The sequence below is a fragment of the Mizuhopecten yessoensis genome, unplaced genomic scaffold (genome assembly GCF_002113885.1).
Source record: "Mizuhopecten yessoensis strain PY_sf001 unplaced genomic scaffold, ASM211388v2 scaffold7473, whole genome shotgun sequence".
Lineage (NCBI taxonomy): Eukaryota > Metazoa > Mollusca > Bivalvia > Pectinida > Pectinidae > Mizuhopecten > Mizuhopecten yessoensis.
This window is the reverse complement of record NW_018407065.1, coordinates 56,932-76,181: the sequence shown is the minus strand read 5'-3', so window position 1 is coordinate 76,181 and position 19,250 is coordinate 56,932. Positions and strand designations below refer to the sequence as shown.

At 35.3% G+C, this 19,250-nt stretch overlaps 1 protein-coding gene across 2 annotated transcripts in view; it reads right to left on the bottom strand.

The window, feature by feature from the left end:
• Positions 1-11,369: 11,369 nt before the first annotated feature.
• LOC110453591 (guanine nucleotide-binding protein G(o) subunit alpha) overlaps positions 11,370-19,250 on the bottom strand; it is a 47,544-nt gene continuing 39,663 nt past the window's right edge. For both annotated transcript variants that reach the window (XM_021502574.1, XM_021502575.1), the window contains 2 exons: positions 18,592-18,745; positions 11,370-17,176 (listed from right to left, as the gene is read on the bottom strand). In XM_021502574.1, coding sequence (XP_021358249.1) covers positions 16,989-17,176; positions 18,592-18,745 — 342 coding nt within the window. In that variant the 3' untranslated portion in view covers positions 11,370-16,988. The remainder of the gene's footprint in view (positions 17,177-18,591; positions 18,746-19,250) is intronic.

The window sequence follows — 19,250 nt, the reverse complement described above, 5'->3', positions numbered from 1 at the left end:
TTATGCACGATGGTTTACCTACTTTTCTCCTGCTCTGCAGGTCTTAGATATTCATTGTCAATGTCTTTCACGTCTTTACGTCTAAAGCTATTTCTAAAGAATAGAAAAGAAGGAAATTACAACTTTCTTATAACAAATTATTGCAACAGGAAGACAAATTGGAAATAATTTAAACTTACGACTTAAGTTATGACATGCAGATTAAAGAAAACGGTAACTAGTACACACAGTAACTAGTACACACAGTGGTTTCAGTATAAAATGATCCAAACTTAGTTTAACTACAAATACAGAATTACTAAGAGCCGGGTTAGTTGAGAGCAATCTCCTAAAACTACCTATAAATGAACTTTCTGTATAGTGTTAGTTAGTAGCCGTAGATGATCTAGATCCATATATATCTGTCCCGAGGTTAGCTGTTCACTTGTAGCTGGAATTTAATTTGATGGTTGAGTATCAGTCCCGTCCTGTTCCACCATGTATTATTGTCACCCATTTGTATATGTATATGTATTCTCTGCACTGTATTGTTTATGATAATAAATCAATTGTCATTGAATCTATACAGTGGCTCCCTGTCTGGTGTGTGGTATGAACTCCTGGTCTTCTCAGTCAGACTGTAGTACAGTGGTCATTAACCAGATCTTCGGAAAATAATGAGGAACTGTACAACTTCAACACACAAGAAACATAAATAAAATGTCCGGGTTGATTTGGTTGATTCGAGTGACGTAAACATGCACATCAATATAATTTATATAAATGTCTATTTATGTATTATTGACATTTGTATCGTTACGGATTACATGTTGTTGTAGTTAATGTCAGATGTTAATGAAGCTGCTGCTGCTGCTGCTGATGATGATGATGAAGAGGGGGGTGGTGATGATGATGATGATGATGTGAGAGCGTTAATGATTGTTGAATGCACAATAATGATGTGGGAGTGATAATGAGTGTTGATTGCACAATACATATACGTAATTTGTAATTTATTGTAAAGGATAGTTATCCAATAAGTTGTCAAATAAAAGTTGAATTGTGAATGTGTGTGTGTGTGTGTGTCATATTGTATGTTCTCTCTGTATTGTTTTGTATATATGTTATGACTGATAAGACAACCGACTTAAAGTAATAAAGAACTTGAACTTGAACTTGATTCAAGAAGACACACACCAGGAATTGTGACACCAAAACAATAGGGACACAACTTACCCTCACAAAATACTGGTGAAACTGGATACTTCCGAAAATTGTTTCTCTAATACCGTATCCTTAGGTTACTAAGAACATTAATTTATTAAGTGATTTTTGGCGATTGATTTTGAAACGATGAGTTAAATTCATATGGAATTTGTTGCTATTTTTTGTCTCTTGTGTTTGTTAAAGCAATGGGATTGGGAATAAGGTTTAAATTTTTACAAAAATCCTTTTCCCTACATACAATATTTCCTCAAAATATAAGACGGAATTAACATATATTTGTAGTTACACACGTTGTATTGAGTTTTAGGAGGGACAGGGGAAAAGGATTGGCATGATAGGGGTACCCTAGTTCAGAACCCACGAGTTCTCGATATTAAGTGCTGGACATGAGTACATTTTTTTTCTTCTGCCTGAAGTAGTTTTCGTTGCTGGTTTACCGTTAGAAGATTATCGAAATTTACTGGCTTAAAGGTTCATGGACATACGTAAGTGAAGACAGAGCTTATGGACATCTTTATTGGCGGGTCCAAAAGCACAATCAACCGGCGAGTTTGTTAAGGTTGGCTGTAAAAAAAATCAACATTTAAGAGAGCTACATTGGTGTGATGGTTTAGTTTACTTCTAAACCAGACATTCTACGATCCCCTATCAAAGAAACATTCGCTACATACTATTTCTTATCTTTAAGCTCAAGGGCGTTTTTGAAATTATCAAATGTTGGTATGTTTTTGTAGCAATATCTTTCTCCCCGAGTAACTTTCAATGTATACCTACACCAGATAGCATCGTTAAAACTGTGTTTTGTAGTTCAAGCTAATATCGTGATGAAAAGCGTTCGAATGTTTTGTAGGAGGCTAATTGTTTTATTTCACGGTGTCGTGTCAGTAAGAGAGAGAACAACCACACAATAGGGTTATTATCGTTGTATCATATGGTAGGCCTATTTTACACAACACAAAAAAGCCTCAACTCTAAATGTTTTACACGGAATAAGCGCATCGTTTTATTTTGATCGGTATCCTTCCTATTTTAAACCATTTGTTTAAAAATATCACTTGACACTGAATACGAGCTGTCCTCATTAATACAATGGCTGTCGGCCTTTTGCCGATCTGACGGCAAAATTCAAAGTCACTCTTCTGTTAAATATACCGATTGCTTTGGTTAGATTATATTGGTGTTAACTGTCTGGTATTGCTGGATATAGTTATTTGAGTTATTGTGTCAAAAGAAAACCCAAAATAAGGAGCCTACGTCTGTAGCGTGCCAATATGTGAAAACAACCCAATATGTGAAAACAGGAAACAATACATTAATCTCATTAATTACTGTGTTTGAATTTAATATAGTTTTTCCTATTTTCACATATTGGGTTGTTTTCACATATTGGCACGCTACATACGTCATAGAAAAATCACAAACATAAACGACATGACAACCCTGGCAGGAGTAAACAATAGACGTGACGACACATTTCAATCCATTTTACGTTTTTATTGGTGAAGTTGTTATATTGTTGGTTAGGCTATAGTACCGCTAACGGTGGGTAATATATTCCTAACTCCGTGGCTATTCAGTCTTCCCTCATTGCGTGGCACATGTATGTAATGCACGTAAGGAATGCTAGAAGGGATTTCTGCTTCCCATTTCAGGGGGTGGTATAAAAAAGACGTCCCGCAGGTGTGTTAAATGACAACAAACGATCGATTACAATGTGACGCGCAAGCCATTTAATCAAAGAAAAAATTCTAGAGGATAAACTTAACGCAGATTTTTTTTCTATTTATAAAAATCTACTTTTGCCAGGCGATAGGAAAGGTGGGGTGATTTTCAAACCTGATTAATTTTACTTACACTAGGCCTATGTCTATCAGACAATATATGTTGGGACATTCGATTTTTTTAGCGGCTTTGTGTCATTTTTTATACACATCGTGAGTTACCTATTTGGTATGTATTCTTTTTCGTGATGTTAACTTTTTGATACAGTGTATGCGGAATGTTTTACACCTTATACATGATATAATCATGGATGTACCATTGATCGATAATGTTTTACACGTTATACATGATATAATCATGGATGTACCATTAATCGATAATGTTTTACACGTTATACATGATATAATCATGGATGTACCATCAATCGATAATGTTTCACACGTTATACATGATATAATCATGGATGTCCATTGATCGATAATGTTTTACACCTTATACATGATATAATCATGGATGTACCATTAATCGATAATGTTTCACACCTTATACATGATATAATCATGGATGTACCATCAATCGATAATGTTTTACACCTTATACATGATATAATCATGGATGTACCATTAATCGATAATGTTTTACACCTTATACATGATATAATCATGGATGTACCATTAATCGATAATGTTTTACACCTTATACATGATATAATCATGGATGTACCATTAATCGATAATGTTTTACACCTTATACATGATATAATCATGGATGTACCATTAATCGATAATGTTTTACACCTTATACATGATATAATCATGGATGTACCATTAATCGATAATGTTTTACACCTTATACATGATATAATCATGGATGTACCATTAATCGATAATGTTTTACACCTTATACATGATATAATCATGGATGTACCATTAATCGATAATGTTTTACACCTTATACATGATATAATCATGGATGTACCATTAATCGATAATGTTTTACACCTTATACATGATATAATCATGGATGTACCATTAATCGATAATGTTTTACACCTTATACATGATATAATCATGGATGTACCATTAATCGATAATGTTTTACACCTTATACATGATATAATCATGGATGTACCATTAATCGATAATGTTTTACACCTTATACATGATATAATCATGGATGTACCATTAATCGATAATGTTTTACACCTTATACATGATATAATCATGGATGTACCATTAATCGATAATGTTTTACACCTTATACATGATATAATCATGGATGTACCATTAATCGATAATGTTTTACACCTTATACATGATATAATCATGGATGTACCATTAATCGATAATGTTTTACACCTTATACATGATATAATCATGGATGTACCATTAATCGATAATGTTTTACACCTTATACATGATATAATCATGGATGTACCATTAATCGATAATGTTTTACACCTTATACATGATATAATCATGGATGTACCATTAATCGATAATGTTTTACACCTTATACATGATATAATCATGGATGTACCATTAATCGATAATGTTTTACACCTTATACATGATATAATCATGGATGTACCATTAATCGATAATGTTTTACACCTTATACATGATATAATCATGGATGTACCATTAATCGATAATGTTTTACACCTTATACATGATATAATCATGGATGTACCATTAATCGATAATGTTTTACACCTTATACATGATATAATCATGGATGTACCATTAATCGATAATGTTTTACACCTTATACATGATATAATCATGGATGTACCATTAATCGATAATGTTTTACACCTTATACATGATATAATCATGGATGTACCATTAATCGATAATGTTTTACACCTTATACATGATATAATCATGGATGTACCATTAATCGATAATGTTTTACACCTTATACATGATATAATCATGGATGTACCATTAATCGATAATGTTTTACACCTTATACATGATATAATCATGGATGTACCATTAATCGATAATGTTTTACACCTTATACATGATATAATCATGGATGTACCATTAATCGATAATGTTTTACACCTTATACATGATATAATCATGGATGTACCATTAATCGATAATGTTTTACACCTTATACATGATATAATCATGGATGTACCATAAATCGATAATGTTTTACACCTTATACATGATTTAATCATGGATGTACCATTACTCGATAATGTTTTACACGTTATACATGGTATAATCATGGATGTACCATTAATCGATAATGTTTTACACCTTATACATGATATAATCATGGATGTACCATTAATCGATAATGTTTTACACATTATACATGGTCAAGATAGCAAATGAAAAGTAAAAATTTCGACGGAAAAATTATTTTATTATTTTACTCACACATTTCAATTTAAAGTTGGAATGCTTATAACTTAATAGTTAATTAATTGTTCATTCTTATTATATTACATTAGCTACCTATACTAAACATTAAAGAAACTATACATAATGTGGTATATAGTTTCTATTTGACCGTTCGGTTATGCTTACTACGTATCCCTGTCCTATGCTCTTTGTTGCTAACAAAACACTATTCTTTGAACACGTCTCCAGATGTTATGTAAAGAGAAAATAACATCTTTCTATTGTTTTTCTTTTGATAGACCTTAATTAGTTTGTAAACTACCAAGTTGAACTAGATATGTGTACCATCGGTATAAACAAACGTGTTCCGTATTCTGGCGAAACTTACACATTGTTTTGTAGATATTATACGATTCTAAGTAATACTATGTAAGACATGCGTTAATATGAGGAGTGTGTCGAACACAGCAAATTCATCACAACTCGAGCAAAAAAAAAAAACAACCAAGAAGTGCGGTTAATGTCCATTATCCAAAGTATGACAACGTTCCATGTGCGACGAGAATTGAGGAGTGAAGCCTCGTGAAGTCTCGTGAAGTCTCGTTGAATACGGCCAAGACATGCCACGTTGCCACCTGCGACAGAAAAGTTAAAGTACTTGCCGTTTATAGCGGGGTCGTTGTTCCTTTTCTACAGGGAATAAACAATAAACAATTGTCGAATATAACAAAATCGCTATCCTCTCACATAAAGGAATATAACATGATGCAAACTCAAAATCTGAATGTTTTCCCAACAATCCTGATTCACACGTACACATCACAGTATACTGAGAATCTATGGCGACAAGTACGAGCTGGTGTAGTGAGTTACTAGTAGTGGTATAAGTCAGTAGGAATACAAAGTAAGGATACACCTATTTAAAAAAACTTAGCAAGTCTTTACTTCACGATATGGCCAGTTCGTCAATTTAGGACTCATAACTGGTATTTAGGTAAATAGATTGAAAATGTATGTCTAAAAGTGTCCCAGATATATGTAGAAATTAGCAGAAGGAGAAAGGTGCCTGCAAAACTATTTATAACGTTACAAACAAATGTTGGCTGCAATAGGTAGTCTTTACCCAAACTACAAGGTTTAGGCCGACCTCGGAGACTGGGAGTCCACCTACAAAGTCCAAAACCTAATGTCGTCAAATTATCACGATATACGACGTTTGCAATTACTTTTTGATTAAAGACGGAGGAATATGACACATACAAGATTGACTAAACTTCGATTCATATTTTAATGAACTCCTAGCGATGTCCTATATGCCCATCATAATCGTCAGCAGATATTAACCGTGATGCTACCATAGCTACATTAACACGCGTAATTATGCTACTTACATTCTTCGTTCTACAAACAATCTGTCCCCTGCTAGTTACTTTCTGGACATCATTAAATCAATATATATAATCATGTAAGATCTCGTGTAAAATTTAAAGATTGTTTATCTGATTTTTTGCTAATGATATCGGTTTATTGCAAGGCGAAATTTTGTCGCCTATACTTTTTTCCATGTACGTTAACGACTTTGAACCTTTTTTTTTTTTTTTTTTTTTTTATCGCAAAATGTAACCAACGATACGATTTTGAAGAATTAGGCCTATTCCTTATGTTATATGCTGACGATTTAGTCTTGCTTTCGGAAACTGAAGGCTTGCAGGAATTACTGGATAATCTTGCTGTTTATTGCGAGCAATGGAAACCAACTGTTAATAGTGAAAAAACAAAAGTTGTGGTATTCCGTAAAGGCGGGAAAATTCGAAATAATGAAACATGGACTTACCATGGAAAAAAGCTTGATTGTGTTGACCAATTTTCTTACCTCGGTGTACACTTAAGATACAATAACAAGTTCAATAACGTACAGAAACAATTGTCAGATCAAGGACGTAAAGCCATGGTTGATTTATTTTCTAAGTGTTCAAATATGAGTCTTAATTATAATACCATGCTGTGTTTGTTTGATACCTTCGTTAGTATCATATTGTTCTACTCTTGTGAAGTGTGGGGTTCGACCAAAGGGTTGGACATTGAAAAGGTACATTTAAAATTTTGTAAGAAGTTACTTAAAGTTAAACAATCTACAAATAATGTAATGGTATACTGGGAACTTGGTCGTTTCCCTTTAGAATATATAAGAAGGTATAGAATAATTAAATATTGGTTTAAACTGCTCGACACGAAAAATTGTATTTTGAATACTGCATATGATTTTTTATTAAAGAAAACAACCGGTGTTTGTTTCAATAGGGGACACTATTTAAAAGAGTTGCTATGTACTCTTGGTTTCGGTGAGGTATGGCTTAGCCAATCACCATCGAACACTAAATCCATTTTACCTTGTATATGTCAAAGAATGTTTGACATAGCACAACAATATTTGAGAGGTCTATTAGAGAGATCCTCGAAACGTTTTTTTATATAAGCATATTGCAAACCATGTTTCCATCCAGTTTTATTTATCTAAGTACATGCCTAAGAAATATACAATATGTTTAACAAAACTTCGTATGGCTGCACATTCTTTAGCAATTGAAACCGGTCGTTATAGAAATATCGAGCGGAATATGAGATATTGAGCAATTTGTAAGTCGACTACTGAAGTAGAAGACGAATATCATTTTGTATTAATATGTAATATGTACAACGACTTAAGAAGTCAATATATTAAAATATACTATTGGCAAAAACCTTCAATGTTTAAACTAATACAGTTATTGTGTGTCAATAACAACAAGAAATTAAGCCGTCTCGGCAAATTTATTTTTGAAGCAAATAAGATAAAAGCTGTATTTCTTTAACTCGTGCTCCACTGATGTCTTGCTGTTTCACATTATTATGTATTGTATGTAATATGTAATATGTACTCATGAGCCGTAAGGCCTACAGTCAATAAATTGAATTGAATTGAACTTGGTGTCGTTCTACAAACAATCTGTCCCTTGCTTGTTACTTTCTGGGTGTCGTTCTATAAACAATCTGTCCATTGCTTGTTACTTTCTGGGTGTCGTTCTACAAACAATCTGCCCCCTGCTTGTTACTTTCTGGGTGTCGTTCTACAAACAATCTGTCCCTTGCTGGTAACTTTCTGGGTGTCGTTCTACAAACAATCTGTCCCTTGCTGGTTACTTTCTGGGTGTCGTTCTACAAATAATCTGTCCCTTGCTGGTTACTTTCTGGGTGTCGTTCTACAAACAATCTGTCTCCTGCTTGTTACTTTCTGGGTGTCGTTCTACAAACAATCTGTCTCCTGCTTGTTACTTTCTGGGTGTCGTTCTACAAACAATCTGTCCTCTGCTGGTTACTTTCTGGGTGTCGTTCTACAAACAATCTTTCCCTTTCTGGTTACTTTCTGGGTGTCGTTCTACAAACAATCTGTCCCTTTGCTGGTTACTTTCTGGGTGTCGTTCTACAAATTATCTGTCCCTTGCTGGTTACTCTCTGGGTGTCTTTCTACAAACAATCTGTCCTCTGCTGGTAACTTTCTGGGTGTCGTTCTACAAACAATCTGTCCCCTGCTGGTTACTTTCTGGGTGTCTTTCTACAAACAATCTGTCCCTTGCTGGTTACTTTCTGGGTGTCGTTATTCAAACAATCTGTCCCCTGCTTGTTACTTTCTGGGTGTCGTTTTACTAACAATCTGTCCCTTGCTTGTTACTTTCTGGGTGTCGTTCTACAAACAATCTGTCCCCTGCTTGTTACTTTCTGGGTGTCGTTCTACAAATAATCTGTCCCTTGCTGGTTACTTTCTGGGTGTCGTTCTGCAATCAATCTGTCCCCTGCTGGTTACTTTCTGGGTGTCGTTTTACTAACAATCTGTCCCTTGCTTGTTACTTTCTTGGTGTCGTACTAACAATCTGTCCATTGCTTGTTACTTTCTGGGTGTCGTTCTACAAACAATCTGTCCCCTGCTGGTTACTTTCTGGGTGTCGTTCTACAACCAACCAATAACTTCCTTCAGTGAGTTGCAGAATGTTTGTGAAAAGAATGGTTCGTTCGTGTAAGAATGATCCTTGGCCTGTCATCCAGACAAATGCCATTGTGCTCTGTATATTATTGTCATTCACAGTAAGTAATGCCACTGTATTCTGTATATTATTGTCATTCACTGTAAGTGATGCCACTGTTGTCCTTATAGTTTTGTAATCCACTGTAAGTTATGCCACTGTGGTCCATATAGTTTTGTAATCCACTGTAAGTGATGCCACTGTGGTCCGTATAGTTTTGTAATCCACTGTAAGTGATGCCACTGTGGTCCTTATAGTTTTGTAATCCACTGTAAGTTATGCCACTGTGATCCTTATAGTTTTGTTATCCACTGTAAGTGATGCCACTGTAGTCCTTATAGTTTTGTTATCCACTGTAAGTGATGCCACTGTGGTCCTTATAGTTTTGTTATCCACTGTAAGTTATGCCACTGTGGTCCTTATAGTTTTGTAATCCACTGTAAGTGATGCCACTGTGGCCCGTATATTTTGTAATCCATGATAATTTATGCCACTGTATTCATTCTTTATATTCATGTAGATACACGATTATTGATCTCACTGGATTTCGTATAGTTTTGCAGTCCACAATTGTGGATGTATATCAGTTCAGTAATCCTTGATTAAAGCTGTCATTAGTTCTGATTAGTTTTGTACTCCAGGATAAGTGGTGTAATTGATTTAGGAAAAGTGCTTTTCACTGTTATTGATGCACCTGTGCCGTGAATTGGAATGGTTCTGTTGTCTTTGAGTATTAGTGCTACTGAGCTCTGTGCAGTCCAAAGAATCATTGATGTGACCTAATTTAACATATCATTGATGACTCTGTTTTCTGTATTCCACGGCTATTGGCGTACACATATCAGGTTTATTTCTGTACACCCACACGTTTTATTGATGTCACACGGTTCTATAGTCCTCACTTATCAATGCCACCGCGCTCTTTATAGTTCTGCAGTCAACGAGTGTTGATGCCACTGTGTTCTGTGTAGTTTGGAATTTCAAGATAATTGATGCCAACGAGTTCTGTATAATTCCGTAGTCCATAGGTGTTGGCGCCACTGTGTTCAATTGAGTTTGGAATTTCACGATAATTGATGCCGCTGAGGTAGGTATCTTTCTTAGGTCCACTATATCGATGTCGTCTTTGTTCTATTGGTTTCGTAGCCAATGCATATATATTTATGCAACTGTGTTTATATTGGTCTGTATTCCACGACCATTGATGCCACCGAGTTCTGTATAGTTCTGAAGTCAGCGATATCGATACCGTTCTCTTCTGTTAAGTTCTGCTGTCCTTGATCAATGATGCCACTTTGTTCTGTATATGTCTGAAGTCCACGACTACTGATGCCTCTGTGATCGGTGTGCTGTCCACACTTAGCGGGATGGCTGTATAACGTAGTCACAAAGCTATTCAGTCAACGATTAATTTAGGCATGGCGTTCTATAATCTTGTCGAAATGTGTTAGATGTGCTAATATCGAAATAGAAACATTTTCGAAAATAGTTAATGAACACGTGTGGTATTTTAATTGTACTTCGATTATAACAAAATTCCGATACTTTTGGAATGTAGAGAGTCATTATTTTAAATTTCATTAGTATTTTTCATCCTTGTCGTTTATGAAAGAAGTTGGTGACTATGACTTACTGTATATTATATGATGCATTTTATTTTTTATATGGCGCTAAGGGTATTACATCATGGTCACGTGTGGTTCACATACCATGTACGACACATTGAACGAGCAAGACCAGGTATTGTCTTGAAAAAGAACTTCACTCTTTAAGCGATTATGATAGTTCTTAATTGTTCTTAATAGAACCGAACGTGTTTGTCCCATGAGCACGGAGATGCTGACTTTTGGTTGCTGTGCTAGTGTTTTAACTTTTCAATAAAATGATACAGGGATCACAATGTTTTGTAACAAAGAAGGCGTAAACTGTATATATACATATCGTGTGAAATATTGGTGTAATTGTGTTCTAAATATATAATTTATGTTGGGTACATAATGAAACAAACGACAAGACAGTGTTATGATAAAATGCTAGGTTTTTATTTCAAGTTAATTTAAGATAGGGACAATGACACAAACAAGTTTTTGTTCATTTTTGCAATTCGTCTACATCTTATGAAGAGATCGGCGATACAGTTTTGCATTGTGGTGATTGATAGGGATGGTACATATTGTCTGAGGAATACATACCATCGGATCAGACTGACTTTTAAATGACTAACGGTCTATGTTGAAAACGAGGTTGCACGTCACTTCCTGTGTGTGTGGGTGACTAAAGATAGACTGACTGACGATTGGTTGATTGATAAGGGGTGTGGTTTAACAGTAAGTACAGCTGTTACTGATTAGAGAATTTTGGTTTGCTGTTGTGAATCGCAGGTGAGAATCGGATGACGCCATAATACTACTTTACGTAGTGAGAACACTAGTGGAAGGGACTAAAGCGTTGATGGGTATACAACAGTAATAGTAATCATACGGTAGGCTTATCAGACTCGGCAAACTTTCTACCATCACACAGACAGCATAATGACAAACCAAGAGGTCAAAGTTCAAATTAACATGTTTTTGTGAAACCAGCCAATTTTGTTTTGACGTTAGATATACTGGTGACACAATTCTGTATTCCATTCGTGCCGATTAAATGTAATTAATGTTTAAAGGGTGATTCCAGAATCAACAGTTAGCGAGCCCATACAATTATATTTCTCCATTCACATGTATCACCATTATATAGACAGAAATTCATAACAGGCTTTTTTTTTCAGGTAACTCCACATATTTATCACCAAAGAAGAAGTTTTTCAAGGTAACACCGCGTATTTATCACCAAAGAAGTTTTTAAGGGAGATGATTTTGATTTCATCTTCTCTGGTTTGCGATAAATATGAGGTAAGCGGCATTAATAATGTATTTATACTGTTTGTAAAATGTTTCGTGTACTTTTAACTTTTCATGACTTGACATTATAAATGGTTAAATGAAGTCTCTGCCAGTGATGTCACACATACCATTCATTTTTGTCACAATTAATTTGAAGGGAAACTAAAACATTTTCCACACATGTGGTGTTTTTATTTGTAGGATTTCTAGCAAGATACGAATATTCAGCATAAACAAATTTAATATAAACATCGAATTAGCATAATGACAAACTAGCAACTGAAATAGTCCTCCGTTAGCACTCCAACGCTCGGGTGATCGCCCCTTACATCAAACAGGTCACGGTTGTCATAGAAACGGTATACATAGATATATATATATTCAATCGGTGAGAAAAGAAAAAGTCTATCATCATAGTCACATTTGACCTTTGACCTTTTAGTAAAATCAACAACCGTAGCCAACACATACTCAAGCAAAACAATATTTACGCAGATACCAAATATTCATTTAGAAATTAAATCCAATTCTTAAGATAATATTCATTACCTACTTTAATTTCATAAGTCACGCAAGGGGGAGTAAATTCACATAAGGTCTGGTTCGAAATTCAGCAAAAGCAATCAAGATCTAAATCAAAAGCTCACATAGTTATTCAAATTTTAGATAATGCACAATCCTTGGCAAATCAGATGACTTTAGGTGTAGTTAAATCTTGATCACAAATTTGTTGAATTAAGACAATATTTGTCAATGTACAAACGAATGGAAGGTAAGATAACTCAAAGTTGTGCGCTGGAGACTACAAATTAATTAATTACTTCCTTAAAGGAGAAAAAAACTTCTGTTAAATAACAGAAACGGTAAAAACATACAAGTTATTTGTGTAAGTTTAAAGTCACGTGTGTCGGTCTTGTTGCCTCCGTTCACGAGAAGCCACATTGAGGAGGTGTACTAGTTACACGTGCTATCAGGTATAATATTACATCTTCTTAATACCAAGCAAAATGTTACTCGTGCAAATATCGTATTAGTATATTCAACGTTAAAATATAGGAACACCACTGTCGACATTCAAATTAAAATTAAGTATAGAGACATTTTTTGTGTGGATAAATTAATGAATAATTATTATGTTATGAATCTATAATCCAAATGATCATCAATAAACCGATTAAAAAGCACTACTCCAATGGAACAGCGGTCTCCCATGGCTAAACATAAATATACTAGTTTTGCGTCGACTTCTTACAGATATACACGGAACAAGTAGAAAGATATTTTGCAGGGTTTTTGTTGGTTAAACGTTTTTATTAATTCAGAGAAAGCAGAAGAAAGTGAACTGTGATATAAAGCGATATGATGTACTATATTATCATAACAATCATTCGATCTGTTTTTGTAGTCTATAATGAATAACAAACACAGAAAAGAAAAATAGACTAGGTTTTCCACACACATTTAATAAACCCTATCGATCGCAACAGAGGAAAGGCACACGCGCACATCCTCCGGCCCTGCTATATCCCACCTTTCATAACACATCGACTAGAATCACAATACAATCAGATATTGCACTCGACAGTTCTATAATATACCAATAATAAATAAATAAGCCGACCGACCAACCGGTCGACGCATGCGTGATGACCGACCAACCGGTATACACGTGCGTGATGACCGACCAACCGTTCGACGCATGCGTGATGACAATAAACTCGACAGAAGAGACTGGCAGTTGGCGTGCATGATATTACGTACACCAATATATATATATTATAATACAGCATTTGAGCGTTTATGTCATACTAACATAAAACAGCTTACAGTGCCAGCGTCTTAATCAACATACATCAGCAAGACTCGGTAAACACTATAGTAACATGTATAGATTTAAACATTTGGTCCCCGCCCCTCCCTAGCTTCAATTCTCTGAGCATTATCTGCCCAATGATTTCATATCGAACACAAAATCAAACTTGCCAACGTGTCTCTCCCTCATAAAAACCCAAAACGTCTGAGATGACAAGCCATATTTTTTTTTTCTGTGATGGTACTTTTTTTTGGACTGGCTGAGCATTTTTACGGTCGATGTATCTAGAGACATTGTGCGTTCTTACTTCAGAGACTCGCCCGTTAACACCCATAACTTGGGCCCTTCATTTAGTATCAAAGCATTTTTTCCACAAACAGTATAATGAACATGAATTGCACCTGCCCGTGATTTCACTCGTTCTCCACGAAATCAACGGAATCTCACGGTTCTTCCGGAAGTGAATTGTCTCTCTAACGTCAAAGACTTTTTAAAATCACTTCTCAAAAATATGCAGAACCGAGCACTTATTTGTACCCCAAACTGTAACTTGACTGAGAATGCCGGCATTCTCAAGATCACAACAATATGCTACTCACTTCTTTCATATTCATTTGCTAGGTTGATGTTTCAGTTGCAAAAACACAAAATAAAAAAAATCCCTGGCGCTTTTCAATTAAGTCGCTATGCGCATGACAGTTGGACTACGTAGATTTCATTAATTAGCATATTAAACATGGATGTAAAAATATGTTAATAACACGGTAGTCATGGAAACGGTAATGGCGGTAGACCTGTCAATTAATCATGGTCAAAAACATGCTTTATTTTCGGATAAGCTGATCTGCAAACTCTCATCAAAGAGGAGGTAACTCTCAACTTACTCTTGTCATGGAAAGGAAAACAGGACTGGCTATACACGTCTACCACTACAGTTACATGAGACATCAAGTTATAAAATGTATCTACCGTGTCCAGGACTGTTTGCATCAAAGGAAACAAGTACACTATGGTATGCCACAGGAGTAGTGTATTTAGGAGGTAAATATATAACTACCTGTACAGGTACAGGTACATCCGTTGAAGCAGAGATATGTAAATTCATAATTGTATGACATGGTGTCAGAACATATTAGAGCGCACCCTTATACTTAGAAACCCTCCCCACTCATTGTTATAATGTATAACATCATTCTGCAAGTACCAAGGGGCTAGCTTACCACTACTCCAGGCCCATAAAGGACGTCGCTTGGCAGGTCCTAAGAGGGCTAGATAGCCATTTTCTTTTTACAACTTTGGCAAACTGCCAAAGCTTTCATGGTCCCAATATAGGGTAGTGCTCGAGCAGGTGATTACGATTCATAAACTGGTTGTTATGAGTTACATAATACTTAATTTGTATTGTATATATTTCCATTTATGTCAAGATTTAAAAAAAGGATAAAACTTACAAATATCCACAAATATACACTATATTTTATCTTGCTTATAAATATGACACAAACATACACTGAACTAGAGAATGTGACTGCAAGCTACGGTACAGGCACTCAATCCATTCACTTACAGAACACATGGACAGATGTGTTCTTATACAACAAGATTTAAACATGCACTTGATAAAAGAGAAAAACGAAGCACTTTATCCACAGAAAGATCCCATCTTTTATCACCCGTTAAGTTATATCTAGTTTCATATTTAATATTCTACAGTTTTAGAATTTTCATCTAAACGTATTCATATTAAAAAATTATCATTACGAAACAATGAAGAAACATGGAAGTGCTGAAAGAATAGAATGAATTAGGTTTGTCTATAGGACCACGCATTTATAGCAAATATTCCATCACTTTCGTTTTACATATAGTTTACACAATTACAGGTACGGTGTGCACAGCTCGAGTGGGTGATGGTTAAATAGCAAGACAAACGTTGGTGTTTGTCCACATGTAAGTGAAGTAGCCTTTTACAAACTAAATAATACCTTTTATTAGATACATGTATTTGTCGCTTGTTCACAGGCCTACACGTTTCTCCCACCGCTATCACACAATACAGCATATATATGTTATATATATATATATAACCATGTGACGCTGCAGAGTTGTATCAAGGCTGAAAGAAAAGAAAACCATATATATTGATCGTTACGAGAATATTAAAGTTCTCATGCAGAAGCCTACAGGAAGATGATACATCCACGTCTGGTCCTTTTTGTTATTTTCTTCTTGAGTTGTCTATGTGCTATGTAGTTTGTTTTATTTGGATATCGCATCGCATACGTCATTTCCGGTGTATGACGCCGTGCTATTAATCCAAGATGGCTGTGACATATTGGTATTGATTACCGATTTTTGCCTCAACGCCTGTCTATGAGGAACCACGTAGTGTTCGATCAATACTGACTTCATCAGGCTACTGAGCAGTTCAGAGAACAGATAGCGACGGTAGCCTAGTAGTATGTTTCCTACTCTCTATAGCAACGTGTCACTCTGCACTCAGAGCGAGAGAGAGGGAGAGAGAGCAGTCCAATGCACATAGTCGTTCACAAGAGATATCAATCTCTCTAAATGTGTCACCCCGCTCTACATGTGATATCACACCGTATTTGTGTCGACAATAGATTCCTACTGTTGTCAACCGATCTGTCACTGCAAGCAGTCAGGCATCGCCATAAATGGTATTTTGTTCATAATTTTATTTTTAAAATTAAGGTCACATATTCTTACACTGCACATAAAAAATCTCAACACATGCTCACTTCCGATCTGTATATAGATGCTCTAGGAACAGTCCCAGTGACCTCGCCGGGTCCCAGTCCTAGGAACAGCCCCAGTGACCCCGCCGGGTCCCTGTCCTAGGAACAGCCCCAGTGACCTCGCCGGGTCCTAGTCCTAGTCCTAGGAACAGTCCCAGTGACCTCGCCGGGTCGCAGTCCTTCTAGTACAATCCGCATCCACGCAGGTTATTGGCTATGATTACGTCAGTGACGGCGTCGAATACAAACTGGATATTGTTGGTGTCCGTCGCGCACGTCTGATGGCAGTAGATCTCTTTCGATGAACTCTTGTTCTTAGCCTCGAACTGAGCCTGAATGTAAGCAGCTGCCTCCTCATATGTTTGGTTTCCTGTAAACACAACAGGAAACTTTAAGTGGTAACAAAGTTTGATTAGACCATCGGGTGATGAATCATCAGCAAAGACTCGGGTATTACCCAAGTTCTAAACCTTGGACAGACTTTTCTTTTATTACACACACATGCATCAAACAGTCCTATAAGGATGGAACATTGTTTAATTAATCATTCCACGTCGCATTTGCAAATAAAGGAAATGGAAAGTGTTAAAACAAATTCAACAACGTAATAAAACCGTCACAACTATAATTAAAAGTCAAAACAACTCGAGATTACCTAAAAACACGCGTGTTTACAACAAAACTTTTTTTGCTGAAAATAAAAGTTGAGAGGATCTAGTCTATCTAGTAGACTGTATATCGTGTTACAGTTACAGCTACAAAGTTAATAGTATAATCATCTACCTGCTTAGCAGTATCTATTATGTATTGTGCATGGTGGTTGTGTAAAGGTATACGTGTCGTTGAGTAATCATTATTTACTATGGAGTTATAATTTAATCTACTATACACAATTCCTGTGGAAATCCACTTTTATTGATGGACTCTTTTCTTTTAGAAATTATTTCGCTGCTGTATCAGCCAATCAAAACCGACGTTACAACCGGCGACGTCATTTTTTTACGTTAGGGCCGATAACATAAATTTTTAAGCCAATGAAAATACTTGTTACAAGCAAAATTAAATTATAAGAAATTAACATAAATTTGACTGAAACATGAGACCTAAAATCTGGTGAATTTATTAATATATCATCATTTCTAAAATGTGAATGATATACACAATGCATCTATAGTTTTTGGTAGTTCACATGACTAAAATAAGTATATCACATTTCAAATGTTACTACTCACAAACTATTTATTTACATCATTAACAACAAACCATTATGTTTACCTGTCTAAATATGATACCAAATTCAAGACTTATTCAGTTGAATATCGGTGGTCTTTTATTGCAACATTAAAATATACCTGGCAAGACGGAAATTGTATTTTATCCTTTATTTATATAACACAGCAAATGGTATTAGTTTTTGAATTGCACCAACAGTAAACTGGTCATATTTTCCAATTTCTAGTATGTACTTACAACAACACTGGGTAAAACTACTTATGTAATGGCATGTAGTTTGACATAGGTCGAAACGTATCAACATATATCGTTATCAAATTAGGTATTGTATAACCCTTATCACTAAACCAATATTTCCTTCCAATATTAAAACCCACCTATCTTATGGTATGTAATAACTCTATTATATATCTCTCTATAATGTTTAAGTCTGCAAAGTAAAGGAAGAAATATATTTTGTACTGAAATACTCTTCGCTCAAATGGCAGTAGAGTGAACTAGTTGTGAATATAACTGCTGGTAGTTAGAATCATAAAGACCATCGGTACTTGCCTGTGTACTCATTGAAACAGATGGTCAGTGATGACTTCTTGATCTTCTCCTCGAAGAGATCCTTCTTGTTCAAGAACAGAATGATGGAGGTATCTGTAAACCATTTGTTGTTACAAATATTGTCGAAGAGCTTTAGACTCTCTTGCATTCGATTCTGAAATGATAAATTGATATGAGTTAACATGGTCGATAGACGAAGATACACGAGTCAAACTCTATCCCTCAATAACAAAACAACGCATACTAATGAAGGTACAAAGACATTGCCAGGCAACGATGTAACTACGTAGTTACCCAAAACAGTGTTAGTCTGAGGTGATGACGTCACTGGTTTCACTTTCCCAATATGTCAATGTCTCTCATTTCCAAAATAAATTTATCAGAAAAAGAACAGCAGATTTATGACAAATGTTGTTCGTAAAGTTGGAGGACAGGCTCAACACTATTTACAAAACAATGTCTTGTTACTGGGTCAATTGTGTGAATATTTTCTGGAAATAAATAACGTTTAAATGGAGATACACGATATTTGAGATGTCATTATTCCATGTAAATAGGATATGTTAACAGTATCCGTATATAGATAAATAAAGGACGATCTGTGTTATATTTACTGACAAGTATTGAAACAACCAATGTACTCAACACACAAACAAATC